This window comes from Glycine max, chromosome 13 (assembly GCF_000004515.6).
Source record: "Glycine max cultivar Williams 82 chromosome 13, Glycine_max_v4.0, whole genome shotgun sequence".
Taxonomy (NCBI): Eukaryota; Viridiplantae; Streptophyta; class Magnoliopsida; order Fabales; family Fabaceae; genus Glycine; species Glycine max.
In genome coordinates this window covers 32,854,452-32,871,877 of record NC_038249.2, presented here as the reverse complement: position 1 = coordinate 32,871,877, position 17,426 = coordinate 32,854,452, and the positions used below count along the sequence as shown (strand labels likewise).

At 31.3% G+C, this 17,426-nt stretch overlaps 1 protein-coding gene across 2 annotated transcripts; it reads right to left on the bottom strand.

Annotated features, from left to right (window-relative positions):
* Positions 1-712: 712 nt before the first annotated feature.
* On the bottom strand, positions 713-7,593 carry LOC100798719 (auxin response factor 6). 2 transcript variants are annotated; one of them, XM_006594454.3, is made up of 14 exons: positions 6,629-7,593; positions 6,136-6,248; positions 5,601-5,699; positions 5,411-5,467; positions 5,160-5,315; positions 4,970-5,054; positions 4,750-4,840; positions 4,203-4,367; positions 3,999-4,121; positions 3,340-3,415; positions 3,030-3,177; positions 1,741-2,885; positions 1,459-1,649; positions 713-1,171 (listed from the first exon to the last, which is right to left on the bottom strand). In XM_006594454.3, the coding sequence occupies exons 1-14, from the start codon at positions 6,669-6,671 to the stop codon at positions 973-975; spliced, it is 2,691 nt and encodes an 896-aa protein (XP_006594517.1). In that variant the 5' UTR covers positions 6,672-7,593; the 3' UTR covers positions 713-972. The 2 variants fall into 2 exon arrangements, with proteins under 2 accessions (XP_006594517.1, XP_003542951.1); XM_003542903.5 differs by having other exon boundaries at positions 1,741-2,882.
* Positions 7,594-17,426: the final 9,833 nt, after the last annotated feature.

The window sequence follows — 17,426 nt, the reverse complement described above, 5'->3', positions numbered from 1 at the left end:
GATTCTCAACATATTCCAAATACTTGAGAGGCTAGAGCATGAAGCGAGCATATATGATTAAGCAAGATCGAAATGGACAAAATGCACACAGCTTTCGCTTTGCCATTGATGAAGCAAAAGCATTACCAGCCAAGGTGAAAAGGGTGCATGTCCAAAACCAAGAACACGACAAAAGCGGGCCACTTTATCATTAATAGAAGGACATGGTGATTTGTTTTCCATCCCTGTATGATCAGAGAGACACATCACATGGCTTCGGTGTCCTCTTCATGTTCAAAGGGTCACGTCTTCCTTTTTTCCCAAATGCATTTATATCCATCACTCAACAAGTCAAGTACTCCAACATCATCACCACCGGTGTCATCTACCGTCTTAATTGACATGATTATAGATTTTACCAAATAATTCAACCAAAACTCTCTAAGAAATCATTAGTTCAAACGATATTAAATTTGATATCTTTAAGACTTTAAATTTAAATCTTATAAATAAATAAAAACATAATTAAAAAAATTCACTAAAAATAATCATTTAAATTCTTACAGAAACTAATTCCCAACAAAATTAATAAATATTTTGATGACAATTAAAGGTCAACCAAGTTCAACATCACCTCCACTCCATTGCCTAGTATGCTTCATAGTCAAATCATGCACCCCCAAACATTTAAGCCAAAATAAAACCAAACTAGAAAGAAAAAGTTCTGTACAAGTTAAGAGAACATATCTCACGCATTGATTTCCTAACGGATTAAGTATCGTATATATTGTGGCTAGCACAATGACTAGATGCCATATAGTTACAGTATTAGTTTATGAAATGTCCTAGCAGGAAAAAACAGGAAAACATCCAAAGGCTAAAGAGTAGGCTATGTAAACTACACTTAGGCAAAGGTGCTTCCCACCGTACACAAAGAAAGGGTTGAGAAGTAAGGGTAATAATATTACATGTGATAGAAGAAGTGAAGACTATTTAGTAGTCTAAAGACCCCACGGTTGTTATCCCAGTGCCTAAATTTCTTGGGTCTTGACGGCTCACATAGTCATCACAGATGCCATTAGAGAGCCTTTGAATTGGAAACGAGTTCAACAGCTCAAGGCCATTGTTGCCCATCTGCTGCACTTCCTGAGGAGAAAGTATCTTTATGCACCATACGCTATTTACGAATTCCCTGTGACAAATATGTACAAAAAAAGGGCATTGATCATTTGATTTTTATAAAAAAATAAAGATACTTAAATCCACAACATATAAATCATCACCGCCATATGGAAGGCCAAAAAGCAATGTAATACAAGTTTATGCTATTCCATTATTTCCAAAGGTGTTAGTTAATAGAAAACATCAATATCAATTTAAACAAGTCTGTCATTTTCTATTCTATACTTGCAATTTTGTATTTGAAGGAAAAAGGAAGAGGAAACAAAGAATAAGGCATGTGAAGTATGAGAGGCTTACGGCCAGGGGCCATCACCAAGGAGAAGAACATCGTTCTCTCGGTCTACAAATACAAGCTGCCAGCCTGATCTCACAGGGTCCTCCAACTCGCCTTCAAGGCCAAACATTCGAGCGAGTTCACCACGCAGCTCATGGTAGCTGCTGAATTTAGTGATATCCAATGACCTTCCAAAGGACCCTGACTTATAAACCTGTAACAAAAAAACATATTAAGTAAAAGTGCAATACATGAGAATGATTTTTTTTTAATTGAAAAAATATTACGTCACTGGAAAAACTCACCTTCACAAAGGTTTTGTTCAGTGGGTTTCCTTGTCCTGCCTCTTCCAGACACTGCAGGAAACCCGAGTCGCCTATGTTGGGGGTCATTCCATGATTCAATGAAGAATCAGTCCGTGTGGTAGTATTCAGATAATTAGAAGATTGATATGGCAAGGTTGAGGAGCCATTGTTTCCACAGACCCCCTTAAGGCTTGACATTCCATTAGGCATGAGAAGGGACGAGGGCTCTATATTAACACCAAATAAGAGATGGTTTTGTGGATCATTGCTCCCTTCTTGGTCTATTGAGCACTCCCTACCAGGAAAAGGTGGTAAAGAAATAGCATTTTGAGACATGGTACTCTGTGGCTGCCCTAGCTGCTCCACCTGAGGTAGAACACATTGAGAGGCTCCGGAAGAAAGGAGAGGATCCACTGCAACACGCTTCGAGGGCCACCCACTTGAATTTTGAACAGGAATCCAAGAGCTTGTTCTAGGAAGGTTCAGGAGGTGAGATGTTTCATCCTGGGGAAAAGAACCCAAGATACTGTGCAGGGGAGAAACAATAGTAGTCACAGTGTTCCCGTTTGAATCAGAAAAGTTTTGCTGTTGGCACATGGAAGAGATAACTTGCATAGGTGGTGATTGAGGTTGAGGAGCTGAAACAAACTGAGACATTGTAGAGACTGCACTAGAAATCTGTTGATTATCTACCACTTGATGTTGCTGTCGCTGTTGTTGTTGCTGGTGGTGATGATGATGCTGACTATTGAACGAGTGTTGATGTTGTAGATGTTGCTGAAGATGAGCCTGAGATTGTGGGGAATGTTGATTCTCTTGAGTATTTCCAAAAATCTGCTGAGGTTGTGACTGCTGCAACATCTGGGCCTGCATTAAAGCAGCAGTCCTGTTTGGGAAGTTCTGTGGTTGCTGAAATGGAAGTAAGGAAGCAGAATGCTGTTTGGAAGGATCTAAACTCCTCATGTCCTGAACAGCCGCAGCTTGGTACATGTCTGTTTGCATATTCAACATGGTGGGATCAAATCTTGGCTGCATCCAAGGATTAATCCCAATCCCCTGAAAATTAAGAGACGGAAGCCCTCTATCAGGATCTCGGAGCCACAACAGAGGTGAATTCGGGCCAAAATCGTCATCCTTCATGCCTGCTAGCATTTCAATCAAGAAAAAAAGTGGAGAGCAAGGAGAATGAGTTTCCATTAATGCATAAATGAAACACTCTTTGAAATCTTATTAGCTAGAACAATTAAATAAATAATAAAAAGTCCCCCTACAGGTGGCAAGAAGCTCACCATGGAATGAAGGCAGTCCTGGAGGCCATGGCCGTTTAAGCCTAAGGGGGAATGGAGATGGATACATAGGAAATGTAGTTAATGGCTCAATTTCCCAAAGAGACACTCTAGGTTGCCTGTCTCCAGCAGTGGATTCATCCCAGCCAACCTGCAATCCAAGCCAAAGCCATGTTTTAATTTTTAAAATCCTTTCTGAATAGAGAGAAACTGTATATGACAACATATTAGAAATTTTACACCTGAGATGTAAGATGCAGGCCAATATAATTATAAAACTTAAATAAAATATCAATAATGTTTCCTTACAAACCTTGACGGAGCGCCAATGTGAGTTTTGCCACCGGACAGGATCCAGGTCACTAATGCCAGTTATTGTACCCATGTATCTGCACAAGAAAGTTATATAAGTATTACATAATTACAATACTAACAAGCACACACTGAGACTGAGATCCATTTCTCTTTCATTTAATTGTAACGATCATACTTTAGGGTGGCATGTGTCAATGTTTGGTAAGCCATGACAAATAAGATACAAATATTGCCTTGTTTTTAGACACCATCACGTCTTAGACATGTTATTCCACACCTTAGAAGTTAGAACAAAACCCTCCTATTTATTTGATAAATTGAAGCACAGAACAAGTACAGTTGAAATTCACTAATCTAATATTTGTGATTTAAGTTCATAATGACAAGATTAGTGTTCTTCACGTTATTATAATTTTTAGAATACTCAGGTCCCCTTAGCATCTTGCTTCAGATTTAAAGCACTTCACATGAAAAATTACAATCACTTTTCTAAAGAAGCCAGCACTTTCTATAAATTTATGCCAATACTTGTAGCAACAAGGAAAAGACAACCATGTTTGTTTTAAGAAGTAATGCTGTATTCTTAACTAACATATCAAACATCAGAACGGAAAGTGTATATACAATACCAACTTAATAGAAGTTTTAAAAACCTACCTCCGCACACTTGACTCCTCTGTTTCAAACAGCATCCTGAACCGCATACCAACTGAAACTCGAGTATGATACACAGCTTTAACATACTTCGCTAATGGTATGACAAATTCTGAAGGGCTAGCACTGAATGTATGAAGAAAACAATGTCATTCAAAGAAAATATTTCCATGACTTGAAAATTTAACGAAAGTGTACTACTTATACCGTGGATTATAGAAGATGGTGAAACGACTATTTGTTGCAGCTGCATGAGCTGCTGCAGCAAGAAGCCCCAAGTGCATACTATCACTTGACAACACCGAAGAAGGCATCACAGTTTGTGGTCGATTAGCACGGCGGATGCCAAGTAGTAGTTGGTTCTTTTCATTCCTATAGAAGAAAATTCACTTGAGTCACACAAGATAACATATCACATAATTACAAACAAAATTAACATCGTATTGTATATTATCTTAATAAGGCTATCAGATATAAGAAATAAGAAGCAACCACACATCTCAAAGGCTGAGCCACATGTCAATGAGAATGTTCAGTGTAATGATGTATTCTTTTTTGAATGGCCAGGCCAAATGACATACAAGTCACATGGCCTGGTTCAAGGAGAAAAGTCAATCAGCAAAATAAAAGCCAAAGGAAAAATTCAAAACTGAAATGATGAGAAACTCAAGGTGGAGGAGCAGAAAAATATTAATGTAGTCCAGAATATAGCAGCATGCCACTTTGGGGGGATGGAAACAATAAAATTACTTGCCAGATAAACAGCACAGAATCACCAGCAACTAGTCTTTTAGCACTCACAAAGACACTCCATCCGGTTGTAAGTAGATGCCTTTTGGGCTGGCCTGCAAGGGAAAAGAAATAAAAGCCAATTTCAAACATTGTAAGCAAGAAAGAAACATAGAAGTCTCATACTGCCAGAAAAATTCCCACATATGCAATCAAACTGCAGGAAACTCAGCTTTGTAACTCACCCCGGAAGATATGCCTGAATTTCCACTCATTACCATGCAAATCCCTTGCAATTAATTCTTGAGCAGGAGGTTGTTGAGAGAAATCCTGCATGGTCACAATTATAAATTATAAATTCGAGACCTGATAAATTAACAGATTTGATGAATAAGTTGACTTTTTGTGACATGTTCTTTTTCACAAAGGTTTTACCAATGGAGGAAACACTTTTTCAGCTGCCCTGCGAGGCACAGAGAATCCCCCATGTGTGCTTGTGTCACTGGCTGTCAAAGTTTTGCAGAAATAGTTTGTTGGCTGTTTACTTGGGGTGCCCAGCTCCGCTGGCAGGTATGCCTCCTTTTGCTCTTGCTGCAAACACGGCCTTAGTTAAAACCTGAATAACTACAAAAGCAGTAACACTAGTTATCACTTAAAAGTTAAGACAGTGTTATCACTTATCATACAGGATTCAGAGGTTGCAAGGTCATTTGCGCGTACACTTCATCAGTCTCCGCATCAGCCTGAACCCCAAATAAACAAACAGATAATTAAAGACACAGGGTGCAGGAACCAACAATGGAAAAATTGAAATAATCGGAGGCCAAAACAAACCAGACTTGTTACTATATATAAAAAAATGTAAATAAATCATACATGCATAGTCATATTATGAAGTTGACAAATGAGTTGAGGAGGCAAGCTTGGATAGTTTGGGATATGAGCATCTACTTCCTTGTTGGTCGACACAGCCACCTGAGAAGAAAAAAAAAAGTGCCAGAGTAAGGATATATATGTGCATGTAGTTTATGCAGAAAAGGTTCATGTTGGTGGTTTCTGGGAGGAGGTAAGTGAAGTTACTTGATTAGCCTTTCAACATTTCAAGACTAAAGAATTGAGCTTGGGAACCAGTTAAGCATAAAACCACACATGGTTCCCCAGAGTGAAGGAAAAAAACAGGTTTTGCTAAACAAAAGTGTAAGAGTAAACCCCACCCCATCCTCCAAATTAGAAGCAATACGGAGACAGAGCCAAGAGACAAGAGAGCATCATCCTCATGCCCAGAAACACACAAGATTCGCATTATTACTTTATTCTCTCAACATTAGTTAAGAGAATGTTACCACAATGTCCACAAGGGGTAGTAGCAAATCAAATACAATAATCAAACATCATTATATATTTTACTCACCTGTTCACTGTGACCTTGTGGAAAGTATACCACGCGGCTTCCAACTGCTGGTAAAGAGACAAGGGGACCAGCACATGCATGCCAAAGTTCTGAATCTAGAACTCGATTTTCCCCTGTAAAATCCCACCCCCAATGTCATCAAAACATGGAATAAAAAGAGCCCACACCAACACAACACACTCATTTTGACATAATCCTGCCAAATCCAAGATCTTATAACCATCAAAAACTTTTTTTTCTGATCCCTGAGCTATAGCATAAACAAGATAAAACCATAGCCCAAATGGTTCAATTTCCACATCCCTCACTAGCCATGTTAGACGTACAAAAGACTTCATTGGCATGGCTAAACATATTAACACAAAGAATACACACTCTAATCCCCCGAGGATTGTTGAGGTTGCAAGAACCAGTTTACAGAAAGGTTGAGAAGTGAAAATTTCAAAGAAGAGATGAAATATGGAAGAAGAAGAAGAAGATATAAAGTGTTTACCTTCCTGGGGTGGAGGACTAAAACCAGCTGAAGAAAGTCTCATTTGAGCAAAAACAGAGGCTAAAGCAAATTAGTATCCCCGAAATTGAATTCACAATCACAACACTACCAATTAGGCAACGAAATTCTCAGAAAATGACACCCTCCACCACAAAACAAGCCGTGCCCTCTCTTCCTTCCTTCCCACAACAGAATAACATTCTTTGTTATATTTGTCCCAGTACTTCACACCCTTTAAAATCCATTAATACCAACAAGATTCCCACGTATGAACCTTCAACCAAAACCAGTGTCACAAGAAAAGACAATTGCTTTACGCATCATTCGGTTCTAGTTTTCCTTAACCCCCAACACTCCAGGTTCCAATCCTCAACGAAAGTCCTCATTATACACAACACAATCTCTCAGAAATACACGTGGCTTTTTTCTGCCAAATTTAGCAACAATCTGAAAGAGTAACGAGACCCAGAAGAGGAACAGAGTCGAAAAGCACACAGATCTCAGAGAAAGAACAGCGAATCCAACAAGAGAGAGAAAGTGTTAAAGGATCAGTGTTTGATACAGAGGAAAGAGCGTTGGGTAAAGAGTAGTACAAAAACGAGAGTCAGCGTTTGGCTCATTAGAATTCCGGTAATGGAAAAATGGGAAGTAGAAGTAGCAATGGTTGTGTTTGTGCTTAGTTTTTATGGTTATGCTTTGTGGTCATGGTCATTGGTCATGTTCATGCTACTTACTAGTACTACTATACTACTTCTAACTTGGTGACCATGCTACTATAGCTTTACCCTCCCTCTCTCTCTCTCTCTCTCCTCCAATCAATCACAACGCAACCGCCATTATTTTTGGGGTGTCCTTTTAAGAGGGGGAAAGAGAGTGGTACGAGTGTTTTTCCATTTTTTCTTGGGAGAGATAAAGAGAGAGAGTGTGTTTTGCATTTTTAACAATTATTACCTTTCGTGCCCACCATTTCATTTTCAGACAACCAGGGAGGGAGATTTTAGATTTACATTTTTCCTCTCCCACCCTCCTAATTATGGAATAAACTCTCATTAGTGTATGTTATTATCAGATATGCCACACATTTGTTTTTATTTTATGAACTTAAATTTTCATATTTTATCAGAGTTTATTTAAGGGATTGTTATTGGACTTATCAATCTATTTATTATTGGATTGTAAATATTTTTTTACAGTGCCCAAACTAGCTAAACAGTCAGCCGGGCCATTACCCTCCCTAAAAGCATGTACAATTCTAAGAGACCAATTTCTGTGCACATGTAAATATTTAATTTTATAAACATTTGAGATGATTAAGTTCTAAATGATTTTTTTTTACAACCAACGAGAAAAGTATGTTAAAAATCTCATATTAACTAACGATATATTAAAAAAATATATACATATAAGTAGTGAACAATTCTAATCTCGGTGCATATTTGTGTATGTGTTACATTTAAAAATTATACAAGAGAAAAGCATAAAAATATATTTCTTCTCTGGATATTAAGTATTATATTATTTGTTAGTGTTTCCTTTTTTGTTATAAGGTGGGACTGTTTGGGAAAAAATCTTCCAGATTAATTTAGTTCTAAGGCAATTAAAAAGTATTTTATTTAAAGTTTTAATCAGTTAAAATTATAAGTGTTTTAAATTAAATTGGAAGTTACTCACTTTAAGAATAAATTTAATTTTGAAGAATATTGTCTGGGTGTGAGGGTAGAAGTAGTATAGTGGAAATTGTAAGGCCAACTTTGGCAGGAAGTCCTCATTTAAGATAAAGTTGTATCAATAGCAAAATCTAACTGCAGGTGCATTGATTTTGACAATGCAATGACCCAACTGGGAGAATCCTAAGGTAATGAAGATACAGTGTCATATGTTGTTAGTCAGTTATCTCCTTAGATGTGAAATGAAATCCCAATGTGGATGACTTTAGTAACCCACCCCATCTTGAAATTTCCCTTTGGTCCCCGAATAACTTAATATTTTGGAATTTATATTTTATCAAACTAATTTTGACAGTATATCAAGTTTTTATTCATGTTTTAAAGAGTAAATATTTTATTAAACTAGTTTTGATAGTATATCAAGTTTTATATCAAGGTTTAAGGAGTAAATTTTTAGCTAGGTAGAGAGCGAGAGTAGTCCTACCAACCAGTTCACCAACGATGACAAGTGTCCCAGTTTTTATCGAATAGGCAATCAATTGTTAAATATTTTATTTTATTTGTTTCTTTATTATTTAGTAACTAATTATCATTTAAAAACATTAAATCTCTGCACACTTATTCGTAGTATGCTATAAAATTTTAAAAGTAACTACATATTTTACTTATTTTGGATGAATTGTTTAAAATAGTTGATGATTTTGTTTACAGGCAAATAAAATTTTATTACAAGGATATAATATTTTTTGTGAACTAAAAAAAGTTTGGAGAATTTATCTGTTTCAACTTTCAATTTAAATTAATAAGAATTGAAAATAACTTTTAAATATTAAAAGCTCCGGACTAAAGTAAAATAACTTATTTTAAAACTACAAATGTTTCTGCTGATTCATCTTATTTTGGTGAAAAAGTAGTTCATTATTAATGCATTTACTATACAACATATGTTGTTTTTCTGACTCTAGCTACCCTTATATTCTGACAAAATAGGTAAGGAAAATAGCATGATACATAAACAAAATAGGCTTAATTTAGTTTTAAAAAATAGTATGTTACAACATATGCAATTCTTTCACCCAAAATTTTTATTAGTTTTACATCTGTTCATAGTATTATAGTGAAAACAAAATAGTGTTAGTTTAGTTTTAAAAAATATAATTAAAGCAATGTTTTGTGTTTCTTGTTTCACATATTTTACAGTAAAATAACACTTAAAATGCACGGGAAAGAATACGATATTTATGAAATATATTGTTTTTAGAGTGTGGTTACCTTTCTAAAACTTTTGTTTGTTTGGAAAAGAAACAAGAGATATTTATGAAATATAATTCGAAGATGTTTTTTGTAAAATCATTTTTGTTTAGAAATATTCCATTTACAAAATTGTTAACCTCTAATATAATGAGATGGTTTTGGGAAACTGACGTGAAAAATATGTCGTAAAAAGTTATTTTTTAATAGTGATAATACCCATGATTTTTTTATTTACAAATATTATTATTAATATATTAGTTTGAACTTATGACATTTTTTTCTTTCATATTTTAACATTAAGTAAATTTTATATCTTTTACATTAAGTAAATTTTATATCTGACTTATTTTAAAACAAAAACTATTGTAATGGAGCTGGCTGCCAAACTAGCTAGATATGCAACTGAAGAGTAAGAGTAGAGAGTAGAGACCACTCTGATTCCTCCCTGTCAGCCTGATCAGATTCAATCAGTTTATTCCCTTCCGAGTATTAAGTCACCATTTGCCTTCTAATATTGTAGTTATTAGAAGTGTGAGTGTCAATGATGATTATTGTAAGCTTTAAATATTGAATAAAAATATCATGCCCGATTCACGTCCATCTCATTAATAAGCCTGGACCTGTTTTTTTGACAAATTCATAGTTCCCTTTTTTGGGAGATGCTATAGCTCATTGTGCAAGAGCATGTTGGGTCTATATATAAGTGTTTACGAACTTGGCTTGATGACAAAATTAATTTAGATTAAATTTGAGTTTAAACTTTAAAGTGCTTTACTTTTAAAAACATATATACATCTCGAATATAAAATGTATTCAAGCTTAAATTGAAATTCTCAACTTAAGATTAAAGTCATACTTTTTTCACTTTTAACTAATTAAAGATGACTTACTGATCCAAAAAAAAAAACTAAACATGACTTAAAAAAAAATAATTGCATATGGTTGAAAACTATGCATGTTTTGAAACAAAAATCACATTTGTATGGTGTAAGTATGTGTTTAGGTAAGAGTTTTAAAATTCATTTTAAATTGAAGTAATTTGTATTTAAATGTTTTTATTTTAAAAGTAAATTAACAGTAAAACATAATATAATTTTTCCATCTAATACAAAAGTTACGTATAACATGTTTGCTCTCTCATTTATAAAAAAAAAAAAAATGATTCACTGGAATCAGAAGCCCCATAGCTTTGGAGTATTTCAAAAATCAGACGTGCAGTGAGAATTTTAGATGCACACTTTTTATTCCTATCCAAATACTTAAAATTGTTTCAATTTAAAATCAAACACAATTAATTTCTCAATATAAAATTAAATATATGAATATTTATCTGAAATTATATTAAATAATATTTATCAAGAAATTTTAGTTTAATTAGTTAAACAGGATGTGTGATATTACAAATTTTCTAAAATCACGTTGAATCAATTCTTACATATAAAAAAACATTTAAAAGCAAATAATTCCTCAACAGGTATGCACGTCGATATGCACATGCACCTTTTCATCAACATGAATTATTTAGTTTTAAATATTTTTTTCATGGTTTAAATAATTCCTAAAAAAATAAATTTTCCATGATTTACTTTTAAAAAATATTTGAAATAGTTAAGCCAAAAACCCAAGTCGATATGCAGACTTTTCATCAACATGTATTTTTGCCATGATAATTCCTTCATGGGCAGCAAATGCCGACGTCGATAATTACCACATGATAATTAATTAGTGGCTTGTCTTTAACAACGAAACCAGCTGGTAGCATCCACATACATCATTGGTCGCATTGACCATATATGGTGATGAAGAAGAAGCTGTTTTGACAATAAGTGCTTTTAACTAATAATTGATTTGGGAGACCAGTTATTTTCTAGAGAGTGAGAGAGTCAGACACACTTGTAGTTTGTTCTTTATTTTATTTAAAGTACTATTAATTTGGTCAATTTAGTCACTCATGCATCTCATATTTTAATTTATCGTTTGTTTCTTTCCGTCAATTTTAAATTATTAGTGTCATTTTCATTAACACCGTCATTATTCCTTCATCTTTTCTCTTCAATAATAAATGGAGGATGATGCTTCTCGCAGCATTTCTAAGAGAATGAGTCACGATGAAAAACGTCTAAATTAAAAAAATAAAAAAGTCATCACCAATTTATTTAAAGTGGTGTTTTTTTCTTCTTCATAAAATTAACTTGTCTTTAAAAATGAGTTTATAATTGAGAACTTTCATTTCATAAAATACACACGCATTCAGAATAAAGGAAACAGAGTTTCATTACACCTCTTAATAATTAATATATCCTTTAAACATTTGTTTAAGCCCTAAAAATAAAATCAGAAAAGTGAAATTAAGGATGTTATTAATAACAAAAATAATGTGAATTTTGTTTTAGTTTGATGGTGAATTTCCCTATTGGGACATATCTCTCGATATAATAAAAATTTAAAAGATTAGACATTTATAAAAAAAAAAGTATTCTCCAGGTTATTTTTGACACAAAATCAATCTTTCAGATTGATAATGCAAGTATTCTTTAGTTACAAAATCACTCTTAATTTCTTAAGTAAATATATTTGAAAAATTCACAAAATGAGAATAAAAATCACAACACAATAACAAATAATTTTACTGAGCAGATGATTGAGCTTTTTGTTGTTTTTGTTGCAGAATGTTTCGTCCATAAGTCTAGAGCTTTGAATCAAAGTGTTGTTCTATTGAATACTTCGTTACTTCTATATATCTTCAAAGCTTCAATGTGGAATATATAGGCTTTACTAGAAAGGTGACTATATTATTGAGAGTAAAAATTTGTTGATAATTTTCTGTTTAGAGCACAACACGTGTTGCTTAATTTTGATGTATCCACTTTTGATGAAGAAAGAGAAACCCAAAGGAACAATATATTTTTTCATTAATATTCATTTTGTCTTCACTACTTATACAAAAATAACTCGTAATAAAACATATTCTTCAAAACTATGCTCAAGCTGCCTTATAATATATACTTGAAATCCAAATAATAAGGAAATTATGAAAATGTTGGACTTACCTCATCTTTGTCACCTACATTGAACAAATGTTTAATTAACATGATTTTTACGTCTAAAGTAAGAAATATGATACCTATATCATCATTTGAATATACTAAATTTAAACTCTATCTATGAATACTCACCTACTCCTATTTTCATAGTACCATGTTGTCTTCTAATATACAAATTGATATGTATTTGCTCCTACTCAAAAGTTTTTATCTTATTATTTTGTTCTTACTAAAAAAAAATATTTTAGACTTTCGCAAACAATATATCCACCACTTAAACATTGATTCATTTAAACATTAATTTCTTTAACAATAATGAGCTTAATAAATTAAATATATATTATACTATTTACTTGCTTATAAAATTTGTGAAAACAGCCAAATCATTCATGCAGAGAAATAACTATCATGCTAATTATTTTCTAAAAATATATAATAATTGTGGAACGAGATAAATGATGAATTTGTCAGAAAAGAGTTAATGTGATTTTTGTGTATCCAATATTTAATTTAATATTATAATAAATTGTACTAATTATTTTAAAGATTTCATTAAACTACATTTTTTTTCTGTAAATGTTAAAAAGAAAAATTAGTGTAACTACATAGAAAAAAAAAAGTAATAAAAAAATTGAGTGTTGAGTGTAGAAGAGTAAAAAGATGAAAATTCCATCCATTAGTTGAGTAAAAAAAGATGGGACCCAATGGAGAAAAGATTTGGTGATGGGGCAAGAAGACAGTGTACAGTACAATGTAGAGAGCTGTAGCACTTTTTTTATTGGTCACTGTCCAAGTTGTACGTGTAGCAACTAGCAAACCACACACGCATTTTATTGCTCCCACCATTTCAACCTAGTTACGCCCTTCACAAAACAAAATCAATCTAATTTCTCAAAAATGAATAAATATATATTTGTCAAAATAAAACTACATTTATTCTCAATTTAAATTTATGAAATATTATCTATAACTATTATTAATTAATTAAAGTAATTACCTTTTTTATTTTTAAACTATTTTTTAATATATATAATCATTTTCATTTTCTTTATAAATTTTCAAAATGTAACTACTGTTTTTCCTAAAACAAATTGTTATTATTACTTTCTTTAATTATTTTTTATTTTTTCTGTTTGTTTTTTTAAAAAAAGATAGAAACCAGTATCAAATAAGAAAATTTATAAGTTTTAACATAATCTGTGTACTTTTAAAAAACATAACACCATATTTCCCTTTTTCGCGTATGTTTGAAATAACTTTTTTTACAGTAATATTTGAAACAACTTATACAATTATAAATATATAATTTGTTATTAAAAAACATTCATTCACGTTAAGAAGTTTTATTATTTACTGTAATAAAGATAAAATTTTGAAATAGTAAATATAAGTTCAGTCATAATTTTAAAAATCTTATCTCTAATATTTATTTCAATTTTTATTGTTAACAATAATTTTTTTATTATAATAATTCTATTTTTCATATGCATAATTTTATCATCACTAATTGCCACATGTGGCATCCATGCATCCGCTTTGTCCAAACCATTCATGTGAAAATATGTGCATCCGTATAAGGATCTTTTACCGTTAATTTTTCAACTGTACACGTCTTAAAAACTTCATTTTTTTCAACGTTAAAATAAATCATGATAATATAATATTCACCGACCACTAGATGCATACCTACATCCTTTGCAGTTGACCTAGATTGCGATATTTGATATAGATTTTTTTTATAAATTAAATTATGACAAGAGGTTTTTATTTTTACCTATAAAAGTTAGTTTTTTTATAACTTATTTATAAATTAATATTTTTAAGAATATATATTTTTTTAAAATGATTTTTTTATTTATTATAAAAAAAATCTTGATAAATATTAAATAATTAATTAAGTTTTTAATCATCAAATTATGGGAGTTTTGAATTTTTGATCTCTTAAATTATTTTTTTAAAAAAATTGGTTCCTAAAAAATTTTTCGTTATTAAAAATAATTTTTGCCGTTAATAATCTCTCTTAATTATTGAACTATCACAAATATTATTATAGATGGTAGATGGGGAGGATGAATTGTTACTTTGCATAGCAGATTTTTTTATAAGTGATTATTGTACATTTATGGATGTTTGAAGTCTTAGAGTTCGAAATGATTATTCTCTTTTTCTTTTGCATTTTTATGATATAATATTTTAATTATTTATATCTAAATATAATAAAACTTATGTGACATATTAGGTGTATATACATAAAATATATTTGAATTTTGTTTTTTTTATTATAAAAATCTATATATACAACTGCTTTAAATAAACATTGCAGCTTGTAATTGTTATAATATAATAACATAAAATTTGAATAAATTACAACATATAAAATAAAATTACTATAATAATTTTGTATCATATACATAACGTTACATTTATTTTAATCGAAGAGTTTGATATCAAGCATTGTTAATGTAAAAAAATTACCATTTCAATAAATAAAAAATATCACCAACATAAATTTTAATGTGATTATTATAATAATTAATAAATTTATGATATATAATGATTGTCAATGATGACTTAACCATTTTTACACAGTAAATCTTTATGTATGATTTATTTATAATTTAATTTTTAAACTTTATCATTAACTATAAAAGATTGTGTCAGAGCAACACACAACATGCAATAAAGGTTAAATTATTAAAAGTAATTGTATGTACATATAGAAGAAGTTAACAATGCATTTTTTAATATTGATTAAAATTTATTAGAAATTATGAATTTTGATGCGATCATACTTCTTAATTATTCAGTGACTACTTTCTCTTGATTTAATCATAAAACTCATCAAAATTAATAATTTTTAATAAATTTTAATTAATCATAAAAAAAATATTAGAAAAAATGTAGTTAGCATTCCTCTTTATACATGGATAACCACGAACATGCAGGTAATTAAGGATAAAAAGCTTTTGATCAATCACTCGCCATCATGTCAAACAGCTGAGAAATGTACAGTAAACTTTTAATTAAATTAATTCAAATGCACTGCACAATCACATAATGCTCCTCGGATCTATTCAAGTACATTTCTTTATTTCAGCTTAGAAAATTCGTAAGAAATTATCGTCTCGCAGTATCCACTAGAACTACGACAACAAATTCAGTAACTAGACTTTTTTCTAGGGTACATACTTTTCATAACATGTTTCAACTATGACTATTTTCTTTGAAAATGGTGTACGAATGCTTATGTGCTACAAGATGCGACACTATAGTAGAAATATAGATAAAAAAAAAAGAGAGATAAAATGTAAATATAAAAAAAGAGAGAGATAAAAAAACATGAAAAATACTAATTAATTAAGGATATATAGTACATATGTTTATATATCATTATTAATTTTTTTTTAAATTGGTGTGAAATATGTATAGACTTTATTAATAACTAATTTTTATAAAAAAAAAATCTATTTCGTTGCTTTTCAATGTAGTCTGCCCTACCAAACTATATTTTTCCATCCTCTTTAATTTATACAGTAGATATCATATGAGAACCGATGTAGAACGTACGTACATGCGCGATTTTCTTAAGATTCGGTGTTTGCAAGTATTCCAAGACTATTGAATAGATGCCAACAAAGTCATACATTGTGGAGTCACCTTCACGAGCGAGGTTTGAATTATCACATATATATGCAAGTACAATCTCATAGAATAGAAGTGAATTGAATTATTAGTTGAAACATCAATGTCCATTGCACAGCCGCGTCTGCCGTGGGAGATTGTGGGCGTAGGCTACATGTGAAGGAATTCTTCTTCACATTCAGAGAAGGATAAGATATGCTTTTTATGTCATTTTTTTATCAACTGTGCAAAGCAAAAACAAAACACCGAACTAATTGCAAAAGCCATAGGTTTTGTCTAAGGCATAAGTGGCAAAAAAACCCATTGGGAATTTAGCAAAACACAAGGTACTGATAATTCAGTTTTTGCAACCAACATATGGTCTGTTTTCATGCATGGAAGATATCACTTGAGTACACGCAATTTGTTCAACACAGTTAGTGAACTCGAAAAGTGGAGGGTGTCAAGCGTGTGGGTTTCGGACAATGCCCATGATCTATTGTGTTTTCCTCAATTGTGTATAACGTGGACCATTGCTGATGGCAACTTTACAAGTACAAATAGGGAATGCAGTAGAAACCCAATATTGAGGTTTCATGTTTGGATTAATACGCCTTCAAGATGACTGAATCAACTTGCTAAACGTATGAATGTTAATTTCTATCATTCTTTAACGGGCAATACTGCATGGAAGAACTTTGAATCAAGGAGGCAGGAACAAAAAAAAAACAATTAGTAAAAAAAAATATTTTTTTAAGCGGATAACATATGTAAAAATAAAATGTATAACTATTTTTCTTTAATGAATAAAAATATAAACTAACATATGATTGAACCCTAACATCTCCCCTTAAATATGTGATTAATATTCAATCCTCAAATTTATATATATATATATATATATATATATATATTTATTGAGAAACATTAACTCTTTAAATAAAATTCAATATCTTTTAAAGACGAGTCTTTGACTTTTGGATTGAAAAATATTCGGATTAAAAAAATGAAAATATATTATTAATGCATACGCATATAGACTATTTATTTATGATAATATAATGATTTATTATATTATTATCTTTTGACATTTAATATAATGATCATTTTTTATTTATCCAATGTAATGATGTTTGATAGAAAAAAAAGAAAAAAAACAGGATAAAGATATGTTTCCTTTGTTTGTTTAAAGGGAAATCAAAAAATAATTTC